The sequence below is a fragment of the Notolabrus celidotus genome, chromosome 15 (genome assembly GCF_009762535.1).
Source record: "Notolabrus celidotus isolate fNotCel1 chromosome 15, fNotCel1.pri, whole genome shotgun sequence".
NCBI classification, from domain to species: Eukaryota; Metazoa; Chordata; class Actinopteri; order Labriformes; family Labridae; genus Notolabrus; species Notolabrus celidotus.
In genome coordinates, this window is record NC_048286.1 from 19,691,633 (window position 1) to 19,716,771 (window position 25,139).

At 38.3% G+C, this 25,139-nt stretch overlaps 1 protein-coding gene across 1 annotated transcript; it reads left to right on the forward strand.

Moving 5' to 3' along the window:
- Positions 1-4,614: 4,614 nt before the first annotated feature.
- Positions 4,615-17,578, forward strand: fndc7a (fibronectin type III domain containing 7a). Its single transcript, XM_034703477.1, has 13 exons — positions 4,615-4,628; positions 5,385-5,642; positions 7,224-7,484; positions 8,076-8,333; positions 9,566-9,820; positions 10,286-10,540; positions 12,066-12,323; positions 13,649-13,906; positions 14,330-14,584; positions 14,905-15,168; positions 15,306-15,335; positions 16,058-16,094; positions 17,396-17,578. Exons 2-12 carry the CDS (start codon positions 5,423-5,425, stop codon positions 16,087-16,089), a joined length of 2,346 nt encoding a protein of 781 aa, XP_034559368.1. The 5' UTR covers positions 4,615-4,628; positions 5,385-5,422; the 3' UTR covers positions 16,090-16,094; positions 17,396-17,578.
- Positions 17,579-25,139: the final 7,561 nt, after the last annotated feature.

Genomic DNA, 25,139 nt, shown 5'->3' on the forward strand with positions numbered 1-25,139 from the left:
CAGTGTAGTTTAATAAAACAGATAAAAGCAGCAGGGGAGGTCAGATAAAACCTAGGGAAATGCCCTCCAAAAGAGAAAGGTTTTGAGTTCCTTTTTGAAAGAGTGCGTGGTTTGGGGTGCTCTCAGGTGGTCGGGGAGGGCATTCCACAGCAGAGTGAAAGGCCCAGTCTCCCATAGTGCGGAGTCTGGTTCGAGGGCAGTGGACACGGTTGGTGTTGGTGGAGCGGAGGGTTCTTGTGGTGGTCTGTGGGTTTCATAGTTCTTCCAGGTATGGGGCGCGTTTCCATAGATGCACTGATGTGTCAACAGAGAGATTTTGAATTCAATCCTGAGTAAAACCGGGAGCTAGTGGAGTGATTGCAGGATGGGTGTTATGTGTTCATGTTTGCGCACTCTCATCAGGATCCTGGCTGCGCAGTTCTGTATGTACAGCAGCCTTTGAAGGCTTTTGTCAGGGATCTGAGTAGTGCGTTACAGTAATGTAGCCTGGAGAAGACAAAGGCATGGACCAAGTTTTTTGTATCAGGGAGAGAGAGAGTAAGGGGCGGTGCTTTGAGATATTTCTGAGGTGGTAGAAGGAGGTTTTACAGATATTTTTGATGTGGGACTCAAAGGTGAGGTGAGGGTCAATTGTGACACCCAGATTTGTGGCTATGGATGAGAGGTGAATCTTTTGGCCTGTAAAGGATATGGTGGTGATTGGAGATGACTGGGTCTGGTGGGGGGTGCCAACTAAAAGGGCTTCAGTTTTGGAGCTGGTAAGTTGTAGGAAGTTTTGGTCCATCCATGCCAAAACTGAAGTAGTGGTCAAAAGACTTGGATGACAAAATCCTTCACATGAAAAGGGGTAGAGAAAACCCCAGCTTGCCATCTGCATTGGTATGAGTGAAACCTGTAGGAAGGGTTTCTCTCTGTCGTGGCCCTTCTCAAAATGTCTTCAATTTCTCACCTTATAAGATTTCATTGGCAGTTACTGTCATCTGCCTTAGGGTGATATTAACATTTCCTTTCCACTGAGCCTTTAGAGTGCTCCGTTTTAAAGTAAATATCTTCTGCTGATAGTTAACAAGATTTATTTTCACTTGTGGCAGACCACCTCACTGAAACTGAGCTCTTAGATCAGCCAAGCATTTGAAATTGTCACCAGAGCAGCTCTCATGGCAGCTCCACTTGAGTCATGAGTCATGCAAGATTACGAGTTTGTGAGTAGAGTAGGGTGGGGAGGAAAACTGTTGGTTAAGTGTTACTTCAAAACAATTTGTTAGTTTTTCCATTCACCTTACGAAACTAGCAGGACGTTCTAGGTGATGGATGTGGCAGTCAGGGGTAAGAATCTAGCATTCATTATGATAAACAATCTTCCTGGTGTTTCCTTGGATCATGAAATGTTTCAGGACTTTCTCAGAAGGGTTTTCTGGGAGTGCTGTTGGCCTGTCAGTTAAGCATGTGCCCCATGCAGAGAGGCTATAGACCTTGTCGAAGCCTTCGCCTGTTAGACTTCCAGTCTTGATCATTTGCTAGATGTCTCTCCCCACTCTCTGCTCCCCACATCTCCTGTCTCTCTTTAGCCGGCAGAAGGTCCGTTGAAGTTACAGTAAGTAGTAAGTGACAGTCCTCTTACTGTACTCACCCATAATCCCCAAGAGCACGAGTCCTCCTTTCCTTGCTTGGTCACTTGCCTACCTCTCCATCCTCAACTATCTCTGCTCTATTTGTGTTCACAGCAATGGTTTCTGGGAATCTCAGCAGTGGGGATGGGGTCAATTTTCAGCTGCCAGTCTCTCTCTGCCTCAGGGACCCTATCTGCTAGAATTGGCTGAGATTTGAATGTGGCTGCAGCCTCTCACCATTAAAAAAAGAGGAATGGATTGGACTGCTTTTCAGGCTTTGCTGCCAACTGTTAGCGTGTCCTTTGCCAAGGAATGACATCTGTTAAACCCCTAAGTACCTGGTCATGGTGCCAGTAATACGGTAGTGCCCCCCCTAGCCCCCCACCCCCCCAAGAGCCTTTAGATCAGGATGACATTGAACCTCTGGTTGGTTGTTGTGTACTTGTTTCACTCATTTAATCCTAAATGCTGTTGATTATTTTACACAACAGCTTCTCGTCTGCATCTCCATTAGCTGCAATTTTCAGGATTTGGTCTCACCAGGCACTACATCTTTTGCCTTGCACAATTTGTTTCCCCTTCTGGTGTCTCATTTTGGCCTTATGTATCTTGGCAAGGTTTCACCACTGACCATACAGTTACCATAGCTTTTTGTTTGTTTGTTTAAGCTGTTGCTGATATGTATGTCTCATTGTTGCACAATAAGGAAAAAGTGTTATCACTCCTGGAAATGTAAGTACTGTTTAAAGAGAAAAAAAAATTGAAACTATGCTTTAATGATTGTATAATATGCACACAGTCTTAACTTATGGTTAGGTTTTATTATTTCTAAGTTGAGCCTTGTGATTGGCTGATGAATAGTCTAGGGTGTGCCCTACCTATCGCCAAATCTGATCAAGCCTCCTTGCGGCCCCTGATGGAATAAACTGTACAGATAATACATTAATAATGGATTTGGAAATTGTGTCTGGAGGTAGATAGATAGATAGATAGATAGATAGATAGATAGATAGATAGATAGATAGATAGATAGATAGATAGATAGATAGATAGATAGATAGATAGATAGATAGATAGATAAAGCTTTATTGTCTGCCCCAGATGGTGGCAGAAATTCTTCTTTGACAGGGCTCAAACAGGCGCATACACTTCATAATAAAGACAAAAACATATAGTTGAAACACATACTAAAGACAAGCATCCATAAACATAAACAGCAACAGGCTGCAGTGCTTATTTTAAACTGTTCAGGGTGGTTATGGCAGAGGGAATATAAGATTTCTTGTAAATGTTCTTACGGGCCAGCGGTACTCTATACTGTCTGACATTTTGGCTAATAATTTGTCACATTCTGGTCTTCGCTTGAACCCCACTGTCCACAAAACTGTTAGACTTGTGATTTCAGAAATATGAAAAGCTGTGATTATCTTGCGTGTGAAGTCAGATCAGATCAGCTATTCCCTTTTGGCTCAGTACACAAAGGAGTTTGTTCATAGCTGGTCCTTAGGGATCCTCCCAGCCCGTCTTCATAATACACCTGACGCAGATACTCAGTCACATGGGAGAAGCAGTTATACTATTCTTACAATGCCTTTGTCCCTTTAACAGGAACTGTTCAGCACATACAGTACTGCAGATACAGTAACTAAACAAGGTGCAGTAAAGCTCCTTGTATTATAGCTCAATGTATGCGGTTACAGTTTTCCAAATGAACATGGTTACATAAGCAAGCTGGTTGCTTCCAGGTGTTATTCTTGGTATTATGTGAAAGTGAATGATGACCCCAGGTGACTGAAGAAGATGAATGCTTAATCCCATTATATGAAACCTGGGAATGGTTTAGTTCCAGGTGTATGTACTATGTGATGCAGATTTTATACTTTATCAACACCAGATCCACATGTTATATATATTTACTGTAAACAAACATTTAAGGGCGGTTGCTATGATTTGTTCTCTAAGCATTGACAAATTTAGGTTTTCATCACTTGTACAAGTTTTTTGTTTTATATGAAGACTGTAGCATCTTGTTTCTCAACTTGGATGTGAGGCTACAAAATATTTCAGACCTCAAGACAAGAAACAAACTGATCCATTTGTGCAAGTTAAACCAATAGTTGTAAAACAAAAAGCTTGGAAACTCTGGACCACAATAGTTTTGATCTGCATCCTTCTTTAACAAAGGTGAGCTTCCTCCTCTCACTCTGATAGGCCACCCAGACATCCCCCAGGGAGGAGTTACAGCCTTTGGGCTCTTTGGTATTTTGCTGAAACAAAACAGTACCTGTCCTTTCATCTGGGCAAGAGGGGGAGGGAAAAGTGGGAGTGAGAGAAAGAAAGTCAAATTTAAGGTTGAGCTGTCTCTCTGAAGTCATTTTGAGAGACAGCATCACACATCTTGCCTCCAGGCAGCAGACAAAAACCTGCAGGAATGAGAACCACAACGTTAAAGATGCTGAAACTTTTACTTTTATTGGCCTTCACAGAGGTAAGAGATGATTATTGTTTGATTGTGTAGTGATTATTGTTGACAATTATTACAAATAATAAATTGAAAAATACACTTTTTAACATAATCAGTATACCATCTTTCTTTGATATAGTGCATATTTTACATAGTCAGATAAATGATAACATATATAGGGAAGGTCTTTTGAAACACAGGGCCTCTTTAGAGTGTCACTGCTGTCAACAGGTGCGTGTGGCATGCCCCACTGTAGCTCAATAGACAAATTCATTCAGACCTGAAAGAAATACCTGCACTGACCAGTCCTGGAATCAGTGCTGAGTGAGGGTAATGTGCAGCCTGCTGCCTCTAATGCTCCTAGAACATGATACAGGTCATAATTTGCCTCAGGATATATTGTGAAATACCACCGGTCTGCTGCCTTTGGAATGATGTCCTTGTCTTCAAAATATTGCATTTCTTCTGACTTATCTGAAAGTTATGAGGGATTTTTTTTCTCTTGCATTCATGTGCCATGTTTTGTCATTTTCAGATGTGTGCAGCTGAAGATGGTAAATTGTTTTCTTTTACATACTCATGAAGGATCTGAAACTGAAATAATGTAAAATACCACTTCATTTAGATTGTAAATTACCTTAACCCTCCTGTTATGTTCGTTTCTTAGGGACAACAATAATGTTCCTATTTAATAATTCAAAAGTGTCAGAACCCAAAAAATCCAAATAAACATTTTTAAAATCTCATTATTAACTCCATTACTAATCATTTAAATCAATATTTAGTGCACTGGTGTTCTTTAATCCTCACAGATCTTGGTTCAATGAGGATAATCACTCGTTTTTTATGAAAATTCATGTTTAGACTTTTTTTATGTACATTGGAAAGTGATTGGGGTGAAATATTTAACACAGCTGCAAAGAAACATTCAGTATTTGACCCTTCTGACCCCTTTTAGCCTCCACTTTGACTGCAGGGTCAATTTGACCCACGAACAGTATCTTTGTAATAGAAGAATGTAGAGGGGGGTTGCAAATGTGTGAAATGAACCATTTTCATTTTATATGTTGTTCAAGCAAATTAAGCCAAGCAGAAGTTTCATAGCGAAAAAATCCTTTTAACATTTTCCTTTAGATTTTGGAACTTTAAAATGGGTCTATTTGACTCGCAACACAACAGGAGGGTCAAAGCCAACCTCTATAAATGAAAAAAGGAATACTCATTATTAAATAACACATCTATTTTATTAGCATTTTAAGTTTGATGCCCTTTTGAATTCATCCTATTGTTTCTGTCTCTGTCTCCTTCAGACATCACCCTGTCAGTGTTTACGGTCACATCTAAGAGCATGACAGTACAGTGGAGTGGTCAAACAGGAGCCAGTTCCTACAAGATCACAGCAACACCCAAGAACTCTCCGGAACGATCCGTCTTTGCTCAGTTCAGTGGCAGCGCGGTGATGGGCTCGGTCAACTCCCTGTCCCCTAACACGGTGTACACCATGCAGCTAGAGGTCATGGACAACGCACTCAACGTCCTCAGCAGTGCAGAGATAGAAGAGACCACTGGTGATGACTCAAATTTAGATACTTTAGTACTTAAAGAAGGAAGTGGGGCTGCCTCTGACCAAACTTAATATACAGTGGTGGAAAAAAGTTTTTGGACACCCTTAAAATTTTACACAATCTCAAATATTGTCTTGAAATATTTGTGGAAAAATATGTTTTGTGTTTCAAGCATGAGACAGACATAAACAAATACAAATGCATTTTTCTGTTTATTGGTGACAAGAAAAACTATTAAAGCTAAATTCTTGACAGTTTCCCTCAGTTCTCAACATTGTCGGCATCAAAGTAACAGAGAATGTCTTCAAAACTGAACAAAAAATAAACCTGGCTGTGACTATACTAAAAGAAATTGCACTTGAAGACCTAAGAGTGATTCTCAATGCAATATTTATGGTGTCCGAAAACTTTTTTCCACCACTGTACATGTCTTTGAAGTTCTCCTCAGACTCTTCACTGTATACGCCACACTAAATAAAAGTTCTGAAATGTATGTAAAGCAACCCATCATTTTCTATCAGCTTTATTTATTGAGCTTATAAAATCTATCACTCAATAATTAAAAAATCCATAGGAACTTGAGAAATTACATGGGCAGAATTTTCGAAACAATACCAAGCAGCCTCTAGTTCCAGTTTCTCCAGAGTCAAGATATGCTTCTTGTGTTTGAACTTTTATAGTCAATTTTCTCTATCTTTTAAAGATTACTTTAACAAAGAAATAATAATGGAGAGGCAAAACTGAACAAGTTGCTGATTTAATCTTTAAGATGTCTTTTACTCAGCATAAAAAAATCTAACTTTAAAGCTCCTGTGAGGAGTTTTTGAGTGGTCATGAAACAGACTGAAATTAACAGTGATGCCTCTTTATGACCTAGAAAAGCAAGAAAGATTGTTAGAAAAGGTATTGATCATTTCTGTTTTGTTATTTTAAAGCCTGAAATCGCTGTGAGAGGGTAGGTGTCAGATGGGGTAAATGACAGCACGTCAAGAAAAACCCTTTTTCTGAAGTAAATTATTCTTAATGAGTGAAATAGTTGACTGTTAGTTGAAAGCAGAAGAAGATAATATAATTTACACATGTACAGGATAAAATAAGCAAGATCACTTAGTCCACAGGGGGGCACCAGAGACAACACAAACAGAAAGTTCCTCACAGGAGCTTTAAAGAAAATAGCTGTTATACATTTTCCATAATCATAGAAGATAATTAAACTTAATTCACTTGCTCCTTCCTGATATTTTTTAAACTACCAAAGGCTTTGTTGAGTATTGAATTTTCCTTTACTAATTTACTTGAGTGTTTTTTTTTATTTTATCTTTCTGTCAAAAAAGAAAAGAAAAGTCAGCCATGTAACCTTGTCATGCTCCAAAACATGTGATGTACTTCTGTTCTGAATTTAAAAGGAATATGATAATAATGCTAATAATAATTATAATATTACAATATAAATAGTTCATGTAAAAGTACAATCTACTATTTTATTGGGAAACAAATGTAAATGTGTTGTGATCCAAATGAATTGATTGTAATATTTTTATTGTTGCCTCTTCATTTAATTTTACTTCTATATTTGTTATCCAGCCCCTGAAGTCCCCAGCATCGATCAGGCGTACTCCAAACGCAGCGAAAGCATCACTGTGGAGTTTACAGAGGCTTCCGGGGCAACCAACTACATCCTGAGGGCAGAGTCTGTGATTGGTGATTTTTTTTCTGAGACTGTGGTAAGCAGCTCCCCAGGCACTGTGATGCAGCTCGAGCCCCACACAGAATACAAGCTGAGTGTCATGTCCGTCAACTCTGGTGGAAGAAGCCAGCCCTCATATCCCGTCCAAGCACAGACAGGTGAGAACAAAACCTCTAACAGAGGAGTCCTGAATACACCTTGCACTGTGTCTTCAGTGGAATTGAAGACAGAAAATTTGAATCTCCATTGAGGATAATATATCAAAAATAATAATCTACAGATTGGAACAATAATGAATGCTTATGTGCAACTTTCACCTGTCTAGACACTACACATTAGAAAAAGTTTACTCAAGATAGAAATCAGTGTATGAAGAGTGAAACACAGCCCTGCTGTTGTTCCTTTATGACAATAGCTTGTTATCTCACTCCGCCGGCCATAACGGCGTGTCATTTCACCGCCCATTGTCATTGAGCCTCTACTCTTTGCACCCATCCCAGGAGGGTGGAAACCATATCCATGCCTCTGCACAGTGCTTTTCTCTAAATATGAAAAGCAAAACCATGAGAACTGGGTTGTCTCCCTTCTCGTAGGAGAAATCAATGAAACATTATCGCATGAAAAAAAAATCTAATTCACACCTATTATTAAAAACTGGTAGGGGAAGAGTAAAAGTAGAGTTTAATTTGATTTCTATCTAAATGTGTTTTTCCTACCCCTTTGTTATCTCTACCTGTGTCTGTTTTTAGTGGTGATGGCACCCAAGTTGAACACAAGCTCCCCTGACAATGAAACCATCCTCGTGACCTGGACCCCAGTGGAGCATGCCGTCCTCTACACACTCTGCATCATCAAAGAGGGCTCCAGCTCCCGCCTTAAACTGAACACCACCAACACCATGGTGACTTTTGATGATCTTGAAGCTGGGACCACCTACTGCATTAAGGCCACGGCCTGGGACGCTGAGGGTCGAGTAGGAGACGACGTCACTATTTGCCAGATCACATGTAAGAGAACTAAAAGAAAAAGGTTTATAAACATGCAAAATAAAAAAAAAATATTACTACATACATCCAAACACTGTATACAAAGATGGAGAAAATGACAGATCCCCAAAAATGAAGTCAAAACATCTCAAACGACCCCGTGTGACTGGCTGTAGTATTTGTCATAAAGCTGGCCTCCTCCATGTTAACAGATGGGAACTGAATCAAATTTTAAAATGAAAATACAGTTTTTAAAAAATCTGATACTGAGATTCTATCATTACAGATACTTCTTATCATGCCGATTCATGACTGAGCATTCATTTTTGATTAGTTATTTGATGCTGTGTTAGAGAAACAGCTGGGGAAACAAAACAAACAATAAAAAAAAATCATTGAACTTTCTATGACCGTATCTGCCTTAAAATGAAACAAAAAACTGTTACACTGTAGACTATATGGATCTGAGGGCTCTTTGCCTTTTAATAATAATAATAATAATAATAATAATTCTTTGTTTATATAGCACTTTTCAATACAAGTAACAAAGTGCTTCACAGTGGGCAATAAAAACAAGAAGAAGTGCAAAGCAAAATGGAGCGATAAAAAATAAAATGAAATAAAAACTAAGAAGCATGCAAGCTTATAAAACAGACCCTTGGAAACAGAGTTAAAATTAAGTAAAATCACACAATGAAAGCTTTTCTTCAAAAATGTGTCTTGAGTAATGACATAAAACAAGGGACTGACTCTGCAAGTCTGATCTCCTCTGGCAGGCTGTTCCAGATAGTAGGAGCCCTGACTGAAAAAAGCCCTGTCCCCTTTGGTTTTCAGTCAGGTCCTTGGAACAGCTAACAGAGCACTGCCAGGGGATCTTAGACTGCATCCAGGTTTGTAGGGGGATAAAAGCTCAGAGATATAGAGAGGGGCAAGTCCATGTTGCGCTTTAAAAGTCAGTAATATAATCTTAAAAACAATCAATCCTTATTATTATAGGATTGGGTGGTTTGATTTGGGTTTTGGCTGGTGTCAGGAGTGAAACATCATTACCATGGCTGATACAGTCAAGCCACGATATGCAGACTAGCTCCAAAGTCATCACCATCAGTAGAATTTCTGTGCCCCCTTTTTGAGGGCATTTCAGCCTTATTTTTGTTGAAGTGAGAAGACTGTGATCCATTTTTCATAGCCTTACAAGGCTGCTGGTAAATTCTTACCATCTTGTTTCTTTTTTCCTCTTGTTTAATTTTCAGGTCCTCTACGCCCAAATGTGACCCACGTCCAAGTGAATCAGGGTCGGGCTCCTGGGATCACCGTGTACTGGCAGTCAGTGAAGGGAGCTGAGAGCTATGTAGTCTCAACCTCTAATGGCCAAAACTGTACTTCAACAGGCAGTAGTTACTGTTTCATCATACCTGTGGAGTGTGGACAAAACCACTCTGTCTTGGTTACAGCCTACAACAAAGGTGGACCCAGCAGCCCTTCACAACCTGTGGACTACATCACATGTGGGTATATAATGGAGAACCACAGGTAGCACTCGCATACATTTTAAAAGAACAGTTTGGCATTTACAGAAATTTAATTAATTCATGTAATGATAAAAATTAGCGAGGAAGATTGTAGCAGTTTAGCGAAGCTTCATGGATGCTAGCTAGCTAGTACAATAAGCTAGTGTAGACATTACAAAATATGAAGGTTAAGTCAAGAGGTGCCAGTAAACATATTGTGTTGTTTTGGAAAAAGCTGGGGTAGGTGTTTCTCCCAGATTCTAGTATGTACTATAAGCTAAGCTAAAACTGGCTCCAGCTTTATATTAACAGAACAAAAAATGTAGTTGTATCAATCCTGTCACATGACTCAACAAGTGAGTCAATGGGCATTTTCCCATAATATGCAACTGTTCTCTTTCAAAAAAAAATCCATTGTTATTTAAAAAAAAACCTCTATCACAATGTCTCTGTCCGTTTTAGATCCATGTCCCCCAGAGAACATCTGGGTGGAGGAGCCAACAGCTGGAAACTGCTCTGTAGTGTGGGATGAGGTGCCCTTGGTTGAGTACTACATGGCTTTCATAAAGAGGGACGACGGGACGGAGAAGTCATGTAACACTACTGAAACCTCATGCCCGTTTTTCTGCATGTGTGGCCACACCTACCTCACCACCGTCTTCCCCTTCAACCAGGCCGGCTCAAGCCCCTTTGCACAAGTCCGCAACTACACCACCAGTAGGAACACCAGCACTCATATATAAACATTACCTACACACAGTGGTGGACAAAGTACACCGCTTCATTACTTAAGTCAAAGTATAGATACTTCAGGTAAAACATTACTCCAATGCAAGTGAATGTCTCTCTGTCAGATTATTACTTGAGTTAAAGTCCTGGAGTACTTGCTTTTAAAAATACTTAAGTATTCAAAGTACTTCTTAAAAAAACTCAAAACTTTGTATTTTCACAATACATAAGTGCAGTCAGGAATACATAGGAGTACATTCGATTACATTATGTTTATTTAGAAACAATTACTTGAAATCTCTAAAAACTATACCATGGAATAAAAACAGAAACTAAGTTACTCCAAGCACAGACAACTTAGTTTGAAATGTTCATCTGGAATGAAACAAATGTTACGTAGCTCGACACGCTTTCTCGGGTTGGACTGTGACTTTGTATCTGTTTGGGCAGGGTGGGAAACAGGGAGAACATTTCAAAAGGTATGACTAAACCACTGAGACAAACAGAACTATACAAACACATTAACTGTCATAGGGATCAGATTTCAGAAAAGAGAAGGACATTCATGAGCTGACTTCAAAGCAAAAGTAGTGAGCAACTAGAGCATTGATAGAAATGTAGTGGAGTAAAAGAACAATAATTGTCTTCTGAATGTAGTGGAGTAAAAGTAATAAGTTTCCCCAAAAAATAATACTCAAGTAATGTACAGATACTCAAAAAATGTACTTAAGTAAAGTACTCAAGTAAACTTACTTTGTTACTGTCCACCACTGCCTACACATGTGTCTGGTTTCAAGTCACAGGACCATACCACTTGTTTTATATAATGTAAGCATACTCAATTTACTTTGTGTGTTCTTCCTCTTACAAAGTAACACCACATTACATGAGCTCTTGTCACCAGTACTCCCCATTAGCGCATTTAAGGAAACTTTCACATCTTAAATTGGCTTATAGAAGCTCAACAACACCTGTCTGACAAAAAAAAAGAAGCCCAAATCAATAATCTTTTTCTTAACTTACTTGTGGTACATCTTCTCAATTTGAATCTCAGACGTCAATGCTTATTACCTCAAGTTTTTTTAGCAGCTGAATCTTAAAAAAAAATCAAATGACAGAGAAACTTCGATACTCCACTATGGCAATGTTGTAAAAATAAACTTTGTTCAGAGCAGATATTTTGAGAAACCAGGAAGAAAAATGGCTTATAAGTATTAATATCACTTCACTGGCTATATTCCACTTAGGTGTGCCACTTCTATCACAATACCATTCCCCTCTCATTTAGCACTCTGGCATGGATTCAGTTGCCAGGAGCTACTTGTTACACCAGTTTATTTTGTAATATAAGAGCTCATAATGTTAAATAAGAAAAAGTATTGTCTGTTTACAACTTGACCTGAAGGATGATGTGATAACAAAACAATGGACAGGTTGAAAATAAGCCTAAATGCACAGCACTGATTGTTTTGCTCACCAATTTTTGCATTTCTCCTCCCCTTCTTTCCCCCAGTCCCATGCTGCCCAGAGGGTGTCAATGTAAAGCTTGTTTCTACGGAGACCCTAGAGATCATGTGGTCACCGGTCAAAGGGGCCGAACTGTATGAGACGACAGCAGCACAGACCAACGATGTCATCCACTGTAACGACACAGCGCCCGTGTGTGCGCTGTCAGACTTAAAGTGCAACACAGTTTATTCTGTGACTGTCACACCATGCAGCGACTTAAGAGGATGCAACCGCACCTGTACGCCACACACACACGAGACAGGTAATGAACAAGTCAAGAATCACATTCTCTTGTCTTTAGGATGAATATGAGAAACACACCATCATTAGCTTAGCTTAGAACAAAGATGTGGGGAAATGGCTAATCTGGCAGTGTCAAGTTTGCCCCATGTACGGTCCTTGTTATACTGGTCTTTGGATTAATCCCTGGTCTTGGCATTATTTGGTGTATGTCATTCGAACCTCTCTTCCCCCACACTTCTTGTCTCTCCCAAGCTGTCCTATCAAATGAAGGCAAAAGCTTCAAAAAATAATCATTAAAATAAATAAATAATCAGAGTAATCAGAAACTGGGATACAAGTATTTATCATGTGATTGGAGATATGAATAACCAGGTCTATTTTTCAAAAATGTGTATCCTGACACGCTGATGATGTAATCGTAGGCTATTTTAGCCAGATGAGAACTGGTTGAAATTAAGTCTTGGATGTCTAGACCTGATTTCACTTTGTTTACACCCAAATTTTAATGTTCAGTTTTACCATAGACTGTATAAAATATGGACGTAGTATCCGTGACGTCACCCATCTGTTTCTGAAGCGCTGTTTTGAGGCCAATCGGTGGTGGCAGCCATATTGCTGCTGTCGAGCGATTATGACGTAGTGGTGGGCTTTGAGCCTCCTAGCCAACAGCTACAGTGTTCCCGCCTGTCAATCAAGTCAGCTGTGCCTCTCATTGGAAGACTCGTAATCTCAATATCTTTGAAATTGCTGCGTTAGAAAATAATTCACCCCCGTACAGTGTGTGCCGATCAAGAAATAAGCTATCCAGACTACACTCGTCTTTAGTACCAGGATGTAAACATGTTTATTTCTGCTGTAAAGATCGGCTTTTTTGAATTGGTGTGAATGTGGTTTCCGGTACTTCCGCAGCCAGCCTCAAGCTGATCCTTGATGGACTGCAGTTTTTAGCACTTCCGCATTGGACTCATATTTTTAGACCGGAGGTTGCAGCTTGGTTTTAACGTGTGATCCAAAAAAATGACATAGAACCTTTTCTTCCATGAGATTAAGAAGTGATGGCACGGACACTTAATAAGATGACTTATCAGATTTTAGTAGAACAATCAGTTTTTGTCTGAGCAAGCTAGCTAGCATCACCTATTTTCCAGTTCTGTGCTACGCTAAGCTAACTGGCTGGTGGTGGTGGCTTCATATTGATGATACAGACATAAGATTGTACAAAATGTGTCTTCTGACTCTGTGTAAGAAAATTAATTATCATACATACTAAAATGTCTACTTTAAAAGACAAAGAAAATGCACTGTTGTTATTTTTTGTTTAACTCTTATTTTTTCTTGCTGCAGCTCCATGTGCTCCAGAAATCATAAACATGACTCAGACCATTGACCTTACATACAGGGTCCTCTTCAGTAACCCAAACAACCCCAACACAAATTATACGATCACTGCCATTGGACGCCACGACACACACACATGCCATGCAACAAACAACTCCTGCGAGCTCACACAGCTGCCCTGTGGTTCAAACTACGAGGTCATGGCTGTGGCAAAAACAACAGCTGGAAAAAGTCTACCAGGATTCACCAAACTTTTAGAAACAGGTATGCCTATATTATTATTAGTTACCACTTAAATCAAAGTCAAGTCAAACCAATTTTTAGTTAGATAGTCAAAACGTTTTGGTAGCGTCAGAAGCACAGTCATTTTATCTCTTTTCACCATCCTAGCTGTCTTGAATGAAACCTTTAAAACATTTGATTAAACTCCAGGTATCCTACAGATAAATACTCCATAGCAAAAAATATAAAAACATGAAACCTAGAGCTAAAAACAGGGTAATATAATGCTGACTCCTCTGGTATTATAAATCTTAAACTGCTTCCCCATAAAAGGAATTTGAGAGAAAAGAGAAATATTACTTTAAAAAGATCATTTGGATTATTTTAATTCCTTTGGCTGAATATTCTCATTTTATACACATAACATTCCTGTACTGATGACTGTTTTTTACTTTCCTCCCTGAGGTCCCTGCTGCCCCACATTTGTAAATGTGACACAGGTCACCCAGGCTATGACCAACGTGACCTGGTCACCTGGCAGTGGAGCTCGCTCCTACATCACCTCCCTTACGTCCTCACGGGGTCACGCTAAGTGTCACACGCTGGACACCCACTGCCTGATGGGGTGCATCACCTGTAGCACCAACTACAGCGTCTCACTGGAAGCTATCAGCAGCTCAGGACACAAGTCAGAGTGCAAATATCAGGGATTCTCATCAAGTAAGGACAAATAATTATAGGTACGCATGTGAAATCTGTCTAGGGTTCACTGATTAGCACCGGTCCTTGCAGTAAATTTTAACTCTCATCAATGTGTAGACATTTTGTCAAATAATGAAGTGTACAAAATAATTATAAACACATAGACCAATCTATAATCGCAGTTATTATTTGTTGGACTTCTACAGATGTACAGAAACAAGCTGCTGCCTTAAAAGTAGGAAAACAACAAAATCAGACTTCAGCAGTAAACAGATTGTGGTGAAGAAGATGAAACATCCAAATCTAGTGTCTGTAACTAAACTCTCCCTGTTTTGTAGGTGCCTGTTGTCCAACAAGCCTCAAGCTCTATCGTAGAGCACCACAAACCCTCAGGGTGTACTGGCGTATTTTGGGCCCTCAGATCCTGAACCATACGGTAGAGCTTTACGGGACGGGAGCCAACTACACCTGTATCGCAGAAACCGGCAGCAAGTACTGTGATATCCTGGAGGAAACATGTGGGGACGTGTACACAGTGGTGGCAGCACCAGTGGGACTGAACGGGATCAAAGTGAGCTTCTGTCAACCCAGGACATACTCTGGTGAGTCTTAAACTGTTTTACGTATGTATCCTCTGAAACACATCACACCTGAATTAGTTCTTATAGTTTGTGTGAGACCTGTTGGAAAAGCTGCATTCATTTTATTGTGTTTATTTTGTTTATTTTTATGTTTTCAGTTCCCTGCCCAGGAAGTAATGCTGGAATGAGTGAGTATCATCTACAAACTTTGGCAAATTTTGTTTAACAGACACATTTTCTCATTTTTTTCATATAACTCATTCACTTAATTTCTTAGGGACAGCAATAGTCTTCCTGGGTCAACTGGACCCGGGGCATATTTAATGATTCAAAAGTGTCAGAACCCCAAAAAATCCCAATAAACATTTTTTAAATCTCATTATTAACTCCATTACTAACCATTTAAATCAATATTTAGTGAAATAGTGTTCTTTAATCCTCACAGATCATAGTTCAATGAGGATAATTCACCCGATTTTTTAATGAAAATTCATGTTAAAACTTTTTTTATGTACATTGGAAAGTGATTGGGGTGACACATGTAACACGGTTGCAAATAAATATTTAGTACTTGACACTTTTCACTCCTTTTAGCCTCCACTTTGACTGCAGGGTCAAATTGACCCATGAACAGTATCTATGTAATATAAACATGCAGGGGGTTGCAAATGTGTGAAATTAACCATTTTCATTTTGTATGTTCTTCACGCTAATTAAGCGAAGCAGAAGAAGTTTCATACCGAAAACATACTTTAAACATTTTGTTTTAGATTTTTGAACTTTAAAATGGGTCAATTTGACCTGCAACATAACAGGAGGGATAAGGTGATCCATTAAAATGTAAACTTTACCAAATAGTGAGCTGCTTGAAAATCAACCTGACTGATTTCTCATCCGTCTCCTTGTTTAGTGATCTCTCGGGGAAGACGCAGTGTGCGTTAACTGTGGTAAGTTTTATTGTTATCAAACTCCCTTCAGCTAACAGTGCATTGCCTTCTGAAACCGTGTCATATAACTGCCTGAGATCAGCAACATGCATCTGCATAGGTTTTGTCATTGCAAATTTTTTAAAACTATGAGACACTTAATTTGTCCATTGATTTCTTTAGGGGTGAGACATGCTTTTGAAAACAATTTCAAAGTTTTACAAATCATTCAGAAGGCAGTTTCACTGGTGTTTTAGCATGTTACAGATCAAAATTAACAAATAAAAAACTTTCTCCACAGGTTGAAGGTATTTCCACCTTTTTCAGACTTTGTGGTGTGCCCCAGGGATCAATTGTAGGAGCACTTTGATTCTTTATCTTTGCAAACAGAGTAAAACAATAATGTATTGTTTAAAATTTGCATATAATAATCTTACTTACTTGTCTTTAAGTAAGAGCAATCTATTCTTTTTTTTAAACTTTCAATTACAATCAATCCAAATAGTTTACATTATGATAAAATACCAGTGCATGTAACTTTGACTTTATTGGTTTATTTATGAAAGATTGATTTTCAGTATGCCTAAAGATTCTGTGCTTTTGATGCAGTATATCATGTACATATGCAAGACCAGGGCCTTCACTTTTCTGTGTACACTTCAATCATCCTTATTGAATGTATAGCCAATTTTAGACAGTGCACTGCCTTCTGAACACGTGTTCTGTAACCGCCTGAGATCAGCAACATGCATCTGCACAAGTTTTGTCATTGCAAGCATGTGAAAGACTCATGAAAGCTTATTTCCCAGGACAAATCTCTTGTGCTACCTTACAAATTTTAGTGTATTAGGTGACAGCTTCGCACGCATGCATTAATTGACTGTACTTGTAGTTTTCTGGTTCAACAATAGAGATCAATGTTTGAGTACAACAAGAGGAAACACGAACATGTCAAACATGTGCGGCTGATCTCTATCAGCTGTTACCTCTGGGACTGTTCATACATTGTCTTTAAAACATGAACAGGAGAATAAAGAGGAACGTGACTCAGGTAAGTTAACCTGGAGAGCTGCTACGGGAACGTGACACAGACGTCTCATTGTGAATGTGATGAGTGGGTGTAATATGATAGAAATGAATCAGCTGGTGATTCATTATGACAAAGCTGTATGTGAATTTTTGCATTCAAAGACTATCAGGTTTCCTGCTCAAAACGCCCACTCATTGAAAATGATGAATCTATGATGAGATATTGATAAGAACTGTTTTTCACTAAGACCATGTTGATAACTTCTCTTTATCTTGTATTTCTTACCCTGCAGTGATGGCCCCTCATCATCACCAACCACCAAACATGGATAAGGAATATGTTTACATCGACAGCAACTTGAAGACCCAATATATGCAGATTAACCCTCCTGTTATATTTGTGTCTCTGGAACAGCATTAATGTTCCTAGGTCATTTTGACCCAGGGCATATTCAATTATCTAAAAGTGTCAGAATCCAAAAAATCCCAATACACATTTTTTTTTAATCAAATTGTTACTCCATTACTAACCATTTAAATCAACATTAAGACCGTTGGTGTTTTTTAATTCTCACAGATCATGGTTCAGTGAGGATAACTCACTTGTTTGTTTTTTTAAATTCATGTTAAAACTTATTTCATGTACATTGGAAAGGCCTACATACAAATACAATAGTTTTACATGACATAGATTTTTCTTTATTTTATTTTACATTTTGAATTTTTTGTATTTTTATGAAGGGATGTTTATAAATTAACACGACACCTCTTCTGTCACCTGCTGCCCAGATTTTTATGCTGCATTTAGCTGGTTTGGAAGGCATATATTGCCTAAAATAGACTTTAAAAGGGTCAAATTGACCCGCAACATAACAGGAGGGTTAAATATCACTCCTGTTCTATTGTTTGCAAGCAAGAAAAGCTGTGCAGAATGAGAAAAAGTCCTCTGAATAACTATGGAAAGCTTAAAAACTGTAACATTGCAATAGTATGAGATGGAGAGAGGCTTCCAACTAAAGATCTGCAGTAATTTATCTAAAAAAAACACTCTCCATATTGTTACGTTTTTATTGTAGGCTGCATGTTATTTCACTATATGCTATGAAATCATTAAAGCTGCCCCTCAGCGTGTGTGTCATAAAATGATCTGACACAGTAACTTTACGGTGAATCTCCCATATAAATATAACAAGACAATTGGCAAGTTTTCAAAGACAAAATATGTGACATAAAGATCGAAGCACTTCTCCAAGTAGAAGACCTCCATAAGGCAGCCTGATGACATATCTGTGCGTTGCAGAGCTGGTTGGTGATTCAGAATAGGGTCAGAGTTACAATCTGGGGCAGCAGGTATCCACACTGTTTGCCTGGAGTCATGCCTGGCGAGTCCTATGGATGATACGTCTGATCGGATTGCGAGAGATTCAATGTTTCCTCTGCTTTCACTGAATTTTATCTCAGATGACAGACAATAACAATAAAGCACATTGATCACATTCCAACATGTTTTGTCATCAATCATCATTTGTGTGTTTTTTTTAATGAAGCACTGTAGATTTGATCCATGAACGTATCCCAGAAGTAGATCTATCAGAGGAATTGTACAAGAGAAGGCGTTGCTCATTCAGAGGAGCTGTTAACAGAATACCTCCCTCGGTGACTTACTTTCATTGACCCTAAAAGTTGTATAACTGACCTTTAACTGAACACGTGTAGAGGGGGCACTGAACTGACTGGATGGATGATGATCTACTTTTAGAGCAAAAAAGTAAATCATAGTAAGCTGCTTTTCAGTCAGTTTTGCATAATACCAATGCATTTTTCAGTAGTGAAAGTCCTAATGTTTGAACAGATGCACTCTATGGCAGAAACATACACATAGAAAGGACACAAATATGTCCAGCCCTTCTATCTTAAAAGAAGTGAGTGACTCCCAGACAGAAAAAAATGTAGTAAAGGGCTTAAAGTGTGGAGTTTTGAGTTTTGAGTAAAAGCAATACTCTGTTGACATGCATTTATTCCTTCATGAGAGAATATGTTGTTGTAAATTTAAAAGAAAGTTAAACAAAGACATCCCATTTTTGACAGATTTTCTGAAAAAATAACAACACAAGAAATGACGTTTGAAAACAGCACTGCAACAAGCATGATGGGAAAGGGGATAAAACAGCTGTTGCTACAGTGTGTACTATTCTACGCTTTGCGACCTGCACAAGGGGCAACCTCCAGTCTCAAATTATAAAGCCCATGCGGAAATGTTATAAACTGCAGTTCATCGAGAATCCGCTTGAGGCTGGCTGCAGAAACTTCGGAAACCACATAGACACCAGTTTAAAAAAGACGAACTTTGCAGCATTAATTAACATGTTTACAGCCTGGTTCAAAAAATGGCTTGGCTGTATGTAGCTTATTTCTCTATCGGCACACACTGTACGGGGGGTGATTTTTTTTCTAATGCAACGGTTCAGAAGATTTTAAGGTTATGAGTTTTTGCCCAAATAAGGACATGACTGACTTGACTCCCAGACGGGAACACATAGCTATTGGCTAGGAGGCTCAAACCCCGCCTCTTTACGTCACACTATGCCTGGTTGAGTTCCGCATTTCCAATAATGCTGCCGCCGTCGATTGGCTTCAAAACAGCGCTCAGGAACAGATGGGTGACGTCACGGATACTACGTCCATTATTTATACAGTCTATGGACCAGAAGTACATTTTTAAAGTGATGCTATCATAAAATCCCTATAGATGTAACACAAGAAAGATGATCTCTGCATCTTTACTTTAGCTGCAAATAACTATCAATACATTTATTTCCATGACAGTAACCAAACACAGTATTAATAAAGTACTGTATAAAATGGTACCAAACTTAAGTATATTGACTTCTTTGTTAGACATGAACAGTATGTGGGCACAATAGTTGCTAACAATTCAGAATCAAGAAAAAATAAGAAAATGCTTTCAGTATGTCATTTTAGAAGAAAATGTAACTTCAGTCCATAAGACGCTATAATGATAGCAAGGTAACGTTGCCTTCCAATCTCAAATACAGCATAATCTGTTTTTACGTCTTTTTAAAATTGAACTGTTGGAAACTGTTTTTAAGATCGGTAGGACAAATCTAGTAGTTCTTTGGAAATGTAAGCATCTGCTGACTCTGTGGTAGCATAGTGTTGCTTTTGAATAAGTGCAAACTCAAACATGTTAACATGCTCACTAGAAAATAACAGGAACTCCTCACTCCATTTTTAACCTTAGCAAAAAAAAAAATCAAAACAATCAAACACATTTCTTAGTCCAAATTGCTGGTTTTTAGTCATCTTCAGTACATCATGATGTACATTTCCAGGAGCTGTCGTCTTATCTATGCTCTTTATTGACTCCTAAAGATGTCGGTCCCATGGACACATTTTTTTGTCATTCCTCGGACTCACTCTGTCTTTGGTAAAAGTGCTTTTAATGTCTTGGCTCCCTCATCTTGGCCTGAGCTTCAAGCTCACCTGAAACTGGATTCTTTAATTCGATTGGAGGATTTTAAAACTAGGATGAAGGATCATCTGATCAGCTTGTGCACATGTTTTTAGAGCTTAACACTGCTAACTTATAATTTGATGTAATAGTTACTCGTTACGATATGTTTTGTCTTGTTCTCTTTGTGAATCTTTTATGCTGCTGTCTTGGCCAGGACTCCCTTGTAAAAGAGACTTTGCATCTCAATGGGACTATTCCTGGTGAAATAAAGGTTAAATAAAAATTTAAAGTAAATCCTCGTCACAAACATGTTACCATGCTCACTAGAAAATAACAGAAACTCCTTACTCCATTTGTAACCTTAGTAAAAAAATTTAACACATTTCTTAGTCCAAACTGCTGGTTTTAAGTTATCTTCAGTACATCATGATGTACATTTTGTAAGTCCTTGTCCCATTTATAATAAATCAGCTCTAGATGACACAGCAGGATGTGCATTGGTGCACAGCTACCTTTTGATATTAGGCCTACCAGCTCAGCCTATCAACAAGCTGTGGTCAAATCTGTAAAAACATAAAGGTGGTCATGGCAAAAAGTGTCAGCTACAGTGTTGTTGTTAGGTTTTTTAAAATCATTTTAATATTAACTTTAGTCCACCTTGATAAGCTGTGCGTTTGCCACCAATTTGTCTTTGTATCAACTTTTTGTTATTTCAGCACAAATGTATATATATATATATATATATATTCAGTCTGGATTATATTATCAAGTACAAAAAATGGTATCAGGCCTACATCCTGTTGGTTATGTAGCCTTCTGTACACAGTCAGAGCTTCTTCAAAATGATTTTACTTTATCAATTTTCATGTTTAATTTTCAGGGAACTGTATTCAGATTCAGTTTATTTGCCACCCATGATAACAGAAATCCCATGGATGGGCTTTCACAAAAGTATAGAAAACGTGTATTCATCCCAGATCCTCGTGTTCTCACATGCTGAAGAGCTATTCGACGCTCTGGTGAATACATTTCAATGTGATGGTCTGCACGTTCACAATAGGACGTATAGACCTGAAGACACAGCAAGGTAGAGCTCATGAAAAAGACAAAGGTGTGGACCTATTGTCACCGGATCTTTGTCACACACTGCAACATGCAAAAAGATGTCACCTTTTTTTACGTAACCCCCTCAGCAGGGTAGACTGAGCTGTAACTGGGATGCTGAACATATAATGAACTGAAACTCCTTCCAGCCATACACTGTTGATGGTGTTTAAGATATGAGACTGTTTTGTTTGGTAGTTTTAAGATCCTGGGAAACATCAATTATCCATATGAAGTGTCTTTTCTTCAGAGCTCTTACTAAGAGAACTCTGCTGCATTCTTTTGTTGGATACAATTCAAATAAGAAGAAAAGCATCGTTTAGATTTCCCTATTTTCATACACGCTTTTAACAAGTATTCTTTCAGACATCACGTTTGTTAATGTATTCATTTCATATTTCCATAACTACCTCAGAGGAAATCTAAGTGAACACCACTTAGCAAATATCTTAGCAGAAACAAAAAGTCAGAGACAAGTTCTTTTTTTATAGTCAGATTTTTTAAAAACTATGAAACACACTTTTGAAAACAGCCTTAAAGCTTTATATTACAAATCATTCAAAAGGGGTTTTCACTGGTGTTTTGGCATGTTACAGCTCAAAATGATGTCTTCAGTCACTTATAAAACTGAAAAATACACACACCTTCACATGAGTGCTGGCATTAAAGTGTCCATTATTACCTGGTAGTTTGTCTTTTTTTATTCAAGTGGGGGGTTTTGGCTTTCCAGATTTTGACACGTTTTCAGTGCTGTGATGATTAAAAAAATTGCTTATATCAGACAAATACCGTTTTACAGTAATGCATTAGAGCTTCCTCTATCTATCCGGGGCTGGATGTGGGAACTTAAGTCCCCCTGGTTACTCAGAGTGTGATACAATGGAGATCACATTACTTTACAGCAAGCCAATCCTGTTTTTCTACAAGGAAGTCAACATTTTTAAAGAAATATTAGCAATATTAGGTCAACATTAATTAAAGTCTTAGGTGTTAAGTGTTGTATTTCATTTTATCTTCAAAATTAATTTCTTCTGGTACAAGAAGGTATCTAGTGTAATGCACTGAACAGGGTGTTAATGTTCCAGTAACAAGGAAGACGTGCAGTTTGACTATAAGGGGATGGGGGATTGAAAGTGCCCCCACCTCCAGCCAACAATAAACATACTTTGTTTCCTTCTCATGATGACAGGTAGCCCACAGGCACGTACCTGTCCTCATTTTGGGACGTCGTGATTGGTTCCCATGAAGTTGATCTACAGCACTCGGCCTGCAAAGGTTTCAGAAGATGAGTTGTTTGCTGCAGACCCTCGTATGGATGTAACTCACTGAACTCTGATTTAACAATGGATAAGATGAGGACGTTTTATTCATCAGTCTTCCTATTATCTGTCATACAGGTACTTCTTTTAAAAATTCAGCTTCTTTTTTATTATATATTAGCACCAAGATGTATATGTTTCTAATTAATTTGTCTTTAATTTTCTTTTTTAGATTCAAAGTGTTTTCACTTCAGGTGAGTGCTGGTGCTTTTTATGGGGAGGGCGACATTTGGGGATTTTTAGATGCTTGCATGAGGTTTTTGGTACATCATTAATATTTTGATGGTGATTGAATAGACAGTGATACTTAACATTAATGTTAGTATTTGATAGTTTTTATATATAATTATTATCATTAGATTTATATGTATTTAAATACAGACAAATTATAGCTTTTAATAATTAATAACATTTACAAATTACGGTTTAACTGAAATATCATAATGAAAACAAAATGCCTAACAAATAGACACAAATGAAATATTACAGATAGAAACACAAGTTTCAAAAACTAATCCAAAATCTGAAAGAGTAAACTAATTCTAAAAAATTGATCCTAAGAGGACCAGTATCTTTATGAACCAGTGTGTTTAAATCCTGAGTGTTTCACCTCCAACATACAGACACACTGCTCAAAGCTGAAGATGGGTTAGAGAGAGTTTTCTGATTTACTCCACCACAAGAGGGCCACAACCCACAAATGATAACTGTACTTGTCAACCAATCAATGTAACGCTTGTATATTACCAGGCTTCCTTACAAATCACTCAGCTATTTTATTGTACTTTGGAAATGTTCGATTCTGATTGGTCGAAACCCCTCACAATGGTTATTATTTCTGAAGATCAAAAGGCAACACTAGGGACAGCATGATCACAGCACATCTGGTGTAGTATGTATGATTTCACCTATTCCTGTGCATAATGTGGCAAAAATGTTACTTTGATATCGCATTGGTACACACACTGAGGGTATTTTTGATAGCCTAGTACTCTCATTTCATTGGTTGAGCACAAAGCTTTATAGATTGGTGGTTGATGGATGACCAGTCGCCGGCAGAGAAATTATTTTCACTGTTTATATTTTTTTTAATCAATAAAATCATTAGATTAATACTTAGTGTTTGTATGTTTAGTTGGTGGCTAGGTAGTAAGCAGGAAGGTTAGCCAGTGGTTTTTCTAAATAAAATCTAGGAATAGAAGAGGAAAAATGATAAGTAGCTTTTCAGGCATTAAAAAATAAGTTCATAGATGTGTTGATTAAAAAAGAAAAGTGGAATTTGCTCTGAACGTTCCATACTTCTTTCAGAATGTAGGCACAGAAGTGTTTCAACCCTACCCTTATTGTTGAAATCATTACAATAGCAGTCCTTTAAAAAAAAAAAAGGCTTTTATGAACCGCCTTTAGCATTTTTAATTTCAAAATATGAAAAAACATCTCAAAAAGTTAAACATTCCTCCTGCTTCCCCCTTTCATTTTATTTTGTACTCCATAATATCATTGTGTTTCAAAATCTCTTTTATCTTCCTCAGGATGTAATATTACTTCAGTGACATCTCCCTCAGCATCCACACTGCAGGTGGTCTGGAGCAGTTACAGCGGAGCTTCAACGTATTTACTGAACTTAAGAGTTGTGAACTCTACGAGTATTGCCCCTGTGGTGGTGATGCAGTCAGCACCCAGCACACAGAGGCTGATTCAGGGGCTGAATCCTGGTCATATCTATCAAGTCACACTAAAGGTCTTAGAATATTACACTGTTGTGTGCACAGCCATTGAAATAACAATTACAGGTAACGACACAGTCTATAAAAGAGTAATCAGTCACATAAATAATAATCAGTTTGTTTAATAATGTCTTCATCTTTTATTCCCACAGTGCCTGCAACTTCTCAGATCACATTTTCACAAGCTATTTCAAGTACATCCATAAGGTTTGAGTGGTCCAGTGTGATAGGAGCGGACAGCTACATCTTGTTTGTGGAGGAGTTGTTTAGTTCCCCTTCGAAAAAATACAACCAGACCTTCACGACTCTGGGTGGGCAAGTTGACAACCTGGAACCATCTACCACCTACAACTGTTATGTTTACGCCTCAAACAGTGCTGGAAGAGGTGCTAAAAGTAGTATAAAGACCATC